This window comes from Sinocyclocheilus anshuiensis, unplaced genomic scaffold (assembly GCF_001515605.1).
Source record: "Sinocyclocheilus anshuiensis isolate Anshui unplaced genomic scaffold, SAMN03320099.WGS_v1.1 scaffold1762, whole genome shotgun sequence".
NCBI classification, from domain to species: Eukaryota; Metazoa; Chordata; class Actinopteri; order Cypriniformes; family Cyprinidae; genus Sinocyclocheilus; species Sinocyclocheilus anshuiensis.
Genome location: NW_015547656.1, coordinates 476,150 through 482,152, shown reverse-complemented (window position 1 = coordinate 482,152; position 6,003 = coordinate 476,150). Strand labels below are relative to the sequence as shown.

At 37.2% G+C, this 6,003-nt stretch overlaps 2 protein-coding genes across 2 annotated transcripts in view; one reads left to right on the top strand and one right to left on the bottom strand.

The window, feature by feature from the left end:
* The window catches only part of LOC107702147 (atrial natriuretic peptide receptor 1), a 20,372-nt gene extending 15,819 nt beyond the window's left edge, over positions 1-4,553 (bottom strand). Inside the window, exons 1-6 of the mRNA XM_016504387.1 lie at positions 4,039-4,553; positions 3,843-3,948; positions 2,397-2,529; positions 924-1,056; positions 736-846; positions 77-240 (exon numbers count right to left, since the gene is read on the bottom strand). Coding sequence (XP_016359873.1) covers positions 77-240; positions 736-846; positions 924-1,056; positions 2,397-2,529; positions 3,843-3,948; positions 4,039-4,062 — 671 coding nt within the window. The 5' untranslated portion in view covers positions 4,063-4,553. The remainder of the gene's footprint in view (positions 1-76; positions 241-735; positions 847-923; positions 1,057-2,396; positions 2,530-3,842; positions 3,949-4,038) is intronic.
* Positions 4,554-4,932: 379 nt separating this feature from the next.
* Positions 4,933-6,003, top strand: part of LOC107702168 (PRELI domain-containing protein 1, mitochondrial-like) — an 8,162-nt gene continuing 7,091 nt past the window's right edge. Inside the window, exons 1-2 of the mRNA XM_016504411.1 lie at positions 4,933-5,000; positions 5,711-5,837. Of these exons, the coding sequence (XP_016359897.1) occupies positions 5,743-5,837 (95 nt within the window). The 5' untranslated portion in view covers positions 4,933-5,000; positions 5,711-5,742. The remainder of the gene's footprint in view (positions 5,001-5,710; positions 5,838-6,003) is intronic.

Below are 6,003 nucleotides of genomic sequence, written 5' to 3'. Positions count from 1 at the left end.
TAAATGTCTTTACTGTAACTTTTGATCAATTTAATGCATCCTTGATGAATAAAAGTATTAATTTCTTAAAAAACACCCCAAAGCTTTCAGCGGTAGTGTACACTCAACACATGCTAAAGCACACACAGATACAGTACTGATCGCGGGCAGGACGGTGCTCTTGGCCTCCAGTGCGACCTGCATGTTTCCCACACGGATGTGAGCGATGAGAGACGTCAATCCCTCGTGAAACAACACCACCTGATCACAGAAAACACAGATCACAACACTGACATACAGCAGTAAACTGTGTGTGTGTGTGTGTGTGTGTGTGTGTGTGTGCGCGTGTGTGTGCGCGTGTGCGTGCATGAGTGTGTGTGAGTGTGTGTGTGTGCGTGTGTGCGTGTGTGTGTGCGTGTGTGCGTGCATGAGTGTGTGTGTGTGTGTGTGTGTGAGTGTGTGTGTGAGTGTGTAAGTGTGAGTGTGCGTCTGACTGTGTGTGAGCATGTGTGCGTGCGTGTGTGTGTGAGTGTGTAAGTGTGAGTGTGTGTGTGTGTGTGAGTCTGTGTGTGCGCGTGTGTGTGTGCGCGTGTGTGTGCGTGTGTGTGTGTGTGTGCGTGAGTGTGTGTAAGTGTGAGTGTGCGTGCGTCTGACTGTGTGTGAGCGTGTGTGCATGCGTGCGTGTGTGTGTGAGTGTGTGTGTGTGTGTGTGTGTGTGTGTGTGAGAGAGTGTGAGAGTGTGTGTGTGTGTGTGACCTTGGCGCTCCAGTTGGTCTGGCTAATTTTTCCAGAAGTGGAGATGGTGTGAGTGAATATCCGACCGTCGTCTGGGATCCAGGGTCCACAGATCCTCTCCTCCGCCTGTTTCTACAGAACCAACACAAACCGCATTGACTCAAGCTGCTTCTTCATCTTTATTCAGCAGCTTTATCATTTGCTTGTACCATGAATCCCATGGGGCAGGAGTGGATGTTGGCGTGATGGATGCAGCAGTTTTCTCCGCTCGCATCCTTCCAGTCGGCGGGACATTCGTGCTGCTCACAGAAGCGTCTGGCTTCAGCTGGATCTGTGATGGACCTGATGGATATCAGTTTATCAATAAACACTCTTTCAGTGGTTCTCAAGCAGGCTGGGGCTGGCTTCAGCACACTTCCATACTGCAACACGGTTTAAAAAGACAAAACAATCTTTAAAGCAGCTAAACGTCAAGATGTGAGCTCGTATTTCTTAGTTTAATTTGCTCCCTCAACAACTGACAGTTTTATAAAGAAGAGACTTGCATTGTTTTTTCATGCATTGCTCAATTTTGAGACTTTGGGCTGTTGGTTTTTCATAAAGCGTTCTTTCAGACTAGTAGAAATAAAACATCCTAAATACACATTCAAATGTTTATTTTATTGCAATTTATCTATTGTTTTCTGTAGATTTAAATTCCAATCCATTTCTTCAAAAGGTTTTTCTCCACTTCAGTAGCACTTACAAACACCAAAACTTAGAGTTGTATTCCTCTCTGTAATCTGAAGGTTTTTATAGAGGGGTTTGTTCATATTTCATCACACCGATTTATATAACATTTTATTCCTAAAAACATGCTGAAAAGACATATTTTTAAAGACTGTGAGATTTTTTTCCCCACTTCAGTAGCACTTACAAACACCAAAACTTAGAGTTTTATTCCTCTCTGTAATCTGAAGGTTTTTATAGAGGGGTTTGTTCATATATCACTCAGGCTGATTTATATGACATATTATTCCTAAAAACATGCTGAAAAGACATATTTTTAAAGACTGTGAAATTTTTTTCCCCACTTCAGCAGCACTTACAAACACCAAAACTTAGAGTTTTATTCCTCTCTGTAATCTGAAGGTTTTTATATAGGGGTTTGTTCATATATCACTCAGGCTGATTTATATGACATATCATTTCTAAAAAAATGACAAAAATGTGTTTGTTTTCTGTCTGTTGACAGTATTTTCTGATTTATGGAGTGATAAAAAGAGGAATCTAAAATCCCCTCAGTAAAAATCTTTAACTCTAATATGTCAACAAAATCAAACAAGTATTTTGAACCTGACTCCAGATTTCTGTTCTGGAAATATATACAAATGAGTGCTTATGTAATTACATAATGCCTTATTTCCACATTTAAACAACATATTAGATAACTTGTAATATAAAACAAATGTCCTAAAGTACTGTGATCTATCTATCTAACAAATTTACTTTCAGGTATTAATAAAGCAATATTGAACCTATCTTATTTACCTTTATTTTACCAGGAAGTCTCATTGAGATTAAAATCTCTTTTACAAGACAGACCTGACCAAGGTAGCAGCCATACAGTAAGACAACTTTTTTAAAAACAACAAGTACACTATCTATCTATCTATCTATTTATAGATATAAGATGATGATACCGGTGAATGAAGATGTCATTGTCGATGGCCCACTGGTAAAACTCATCTCTGACGGTCACAGAGTAAATGACACTGAAATCCTCACCACTCAGAACCTTCTCTGGAGGACGCAGGACCCACGCCATCTCTAGACCTGCACACACACACACGGACATACACACACTCACACACACACACGGACACACACACACACACACGCGCACACACGCACACACACACACACACACACACACACACACATTCACACGGACGGACGTACACAAGCACACACACACACACACACACACACGGATGTACACAAGCACACACACACAAATTGGATTAAGATTTATGTATTTTCGTAAAAGGTCTCTTCTGCTCAGCAAGGCTGCATTTATTTATTCAAAAACAAATGTAAAATACAGTTTCTATGTGAATCTCTGTTAAACTGTCATTTAGCAATTAATTAACAAAGTTACATTTTAAAAATAAAATAATCATATTTTGGTCACACTGGGGACCAATTCTCACTATTAGTTAAATTTAGTCATTAATTAACAAAGTTACATTTTAAAAAATAAAATAATAACATTTTGGTCACAGTGGGGACCAATTCTCACTATTAGTTAAATTTAGTAATTAATTAACAAAGTTACATTTTAAAAAATAAAATAATAATATTTTGGTCACAGTGGGGACCAATTCTCACTATTAGTTAAATTTAGCAATTAATTAACAAAGTTACATTTTAAAAATAAAATAATAATATTTTGGTCACACTGGGGACCAATTCTCACTATTAGTTAAATTTAGTAATTAATTAACAAAGTTACATTTTAAAAAATAAAATAATAACAGTCTTCAGTGTCACATGATCTTCAGAAATCATTCTAATATGCTGATTTTCTGCTCAAGAAACATTTCTTATTATTATCAATGTTGAAAACTGATGTGCTGAAAGTGACAGTAAAGACATTTATAATAATAAAAAAAAGATTTCTATTTCAAACAAATGCTGTTCTTTTTAACTTTCTATTCATCTGTGATAAATAATAATAATAATAATAATAATGAATCAAAGCTGCAGGACATGATCATTCCCCATAATCATTAGTTAACCATTAAATTAATCAGTAATGTGTTATATTGTGCAACAATATTTGTTGCAAAAGAAAATATGTGTAGTTTTAAGTACTTTGGAGAATTTATACCAGCTGCAGCAAACACATTTAACAATCTTAATTTTAAAACTATATACAGTAAAACAATGAGGTTTCTCAGTTTTTTAAATAGTTGAAGATAAAACAAAGATTGCTGTGCATTTTACAAAAAAAAAAAAAACTATTTCAGGTGTTCTGCTTTATAATTTAGTGTTTAATTCAAATGTGTTACATGCCATTTTGCCATTTAATTACATGAAGTGTCCTAGTAATTTCCAAGTGAAAACAGTTTCAAAGTGAGACGCACCTCCGCAGTCGATCATGTTGAGTTCATCTGGTTTTTCCAGCGGCCAGCAGTCATATTCACTGTTATCCAGATCATGCCATCCAAACACACACAGCACAAAACACACCTGAAACAGCAGCACACAGATTATTTAGCATCTGTGCTTCACTCCAAACAACTTCTCTATCTCTTCACATTCTTCTAACAGTTTTGTTACCATGCAGATGCAGTGAGATCTCATGTCGACGGGCTTGTGTGGATGCAGACGGCTGCTGTGATGCTCTGCAGGCTGTGAGACTCTAATGAGATTCAGACTGAAGGATGATGAAGATGATGAAGGGTTTGCACATGTATCCTTCACCTGGGCACGAGCGCAGTTCTAATACATGAACATACTATTCACATATTTGTTTGAACTGTTACTAGTGTAAAAACAACATCATCAGTTAAACATTTGAAGTTGTTTCCTAAATTGTGGAGATAAGTCTCTTAAAAAAGGGACGTGCAAATTAATATGAGCTAACTGAACTTCTTTGCTATATAATTAATGATATGATGCTAATAGGCCGTTATAGATATTCACTGCTTCTACAGAAGTGAAAGTGTGATGCTATATAGTGTGTATGTGAGTGTGTTCATGATTTAGTGCTCAGATATATAAGATGTATAGAATGAGTAGTTTTAAAAGTGGAAACGCGTCTCCATCTAGTGGTGAAAATAAAAATAGCAACCAGAAAATATGTTCTAAGCCTGTGGTTCTCAACCCTGGTCCTTGAGGCACCCCAACACTGCATGGTCACACTGGGGACCAATTCTCACTATTAGTAGCATTTAGCAATTAATTAACAAAGTTACATTTTAAAAATAAAATAATAATATTTTGGTCACACTGGGGACCAATTCTCACTATACTACACACTACTTGCTGCTTATTAATTGCTTGTTAAATTTAGGTATTGAGTTGAATAGAGGGATCTAAAATATGGTCATGCAGAATATGAACAGCCAATATGCTATAATATGCATGCTAATACGCAACTAGTTAATAGTGAGAATTGGTCCCTAAACTAAAGCGTCAGCTCATTTTCGAGCATCGCTGAGCAATAATTAACAGCTGATTTGACGCATGCGCAGAAGGCGGAAATGCAGCGGAAGTCGGAGATGAGCGTCAGGATTACAGTGAGTGCTACAATGTATCGAGAAAATCTGTTATATGTGTTCGTGTTCATTCGGCTTCTGTTCGGGATTATTCGTCTTTCTTCATTTGTTTAGTCTCGCTTGTGCTTTATCTGCGCAATAAACGGATAATAACAGTGTTGTAAAATAAATACAGCAAACAGAGCTACGTATTTAAAAGCTGTAGTTTATGTTAAATCAGACTAATAATTACGCTATTCGATTTCTTCACTAAAGCGGATTACGGAAGATAAACTCTAATGCCATTAAACATTATTTTATCATCATATGAACTCTAAAATAAGCCCATCATGTGTTATGCGCTATGGTTTATCTGCTAAAACCACTTCCGCTTCAAAATATCACTATGCCAACCATATTTTCCCGCCAATGTAACAGTTTATGCCACTTTAAAAAAAAAAGAAAAAAAAAGTATGGTTACACTTTATTTTAAGATGTTCTTGTTACAGTGTAATTATACATATACGTACAGAGTATGTACTTATTATATGGTTAGGGTTAGGATTTGGCTTCTTGCATGTAATTATGCATAATTAATTGTTATTATAATAGTAAGTATGTGTAACAAGGACACCTTAAAATAAAGTGTTACCAAAAGTGTTTTTCAGCATGTAAATCCCATGGTCTATGAATGCAGTAACTTCACTGTGTGAAAGCTCTGATCCTTCAGATGTGATGGTTCCTCTGTTCAGGACTCTGTTGCTGGGGCTCTGCTGGGCTCGTGATGATGGGGAAGCACTTCTTCAGCGAGACCGACATCAAGAGCGCGTGGGAGCAGGTGCTGACGGCCTTCTGGCAGAGATACCCTAACCCATACAGGTATGAGTTTGTTTCTTCATCAGGTTTGGAGAAATGCAGCATTGCATCAGTGTCTCAGCAATGGATGCTCTGCAGTGAATGGGTGCCGTCAGAACGAGAGCTGATAAAAACATCACAATAATCCACAAGTAATCCACAGCACTCCAGTCCATCAGTTAACATCTGG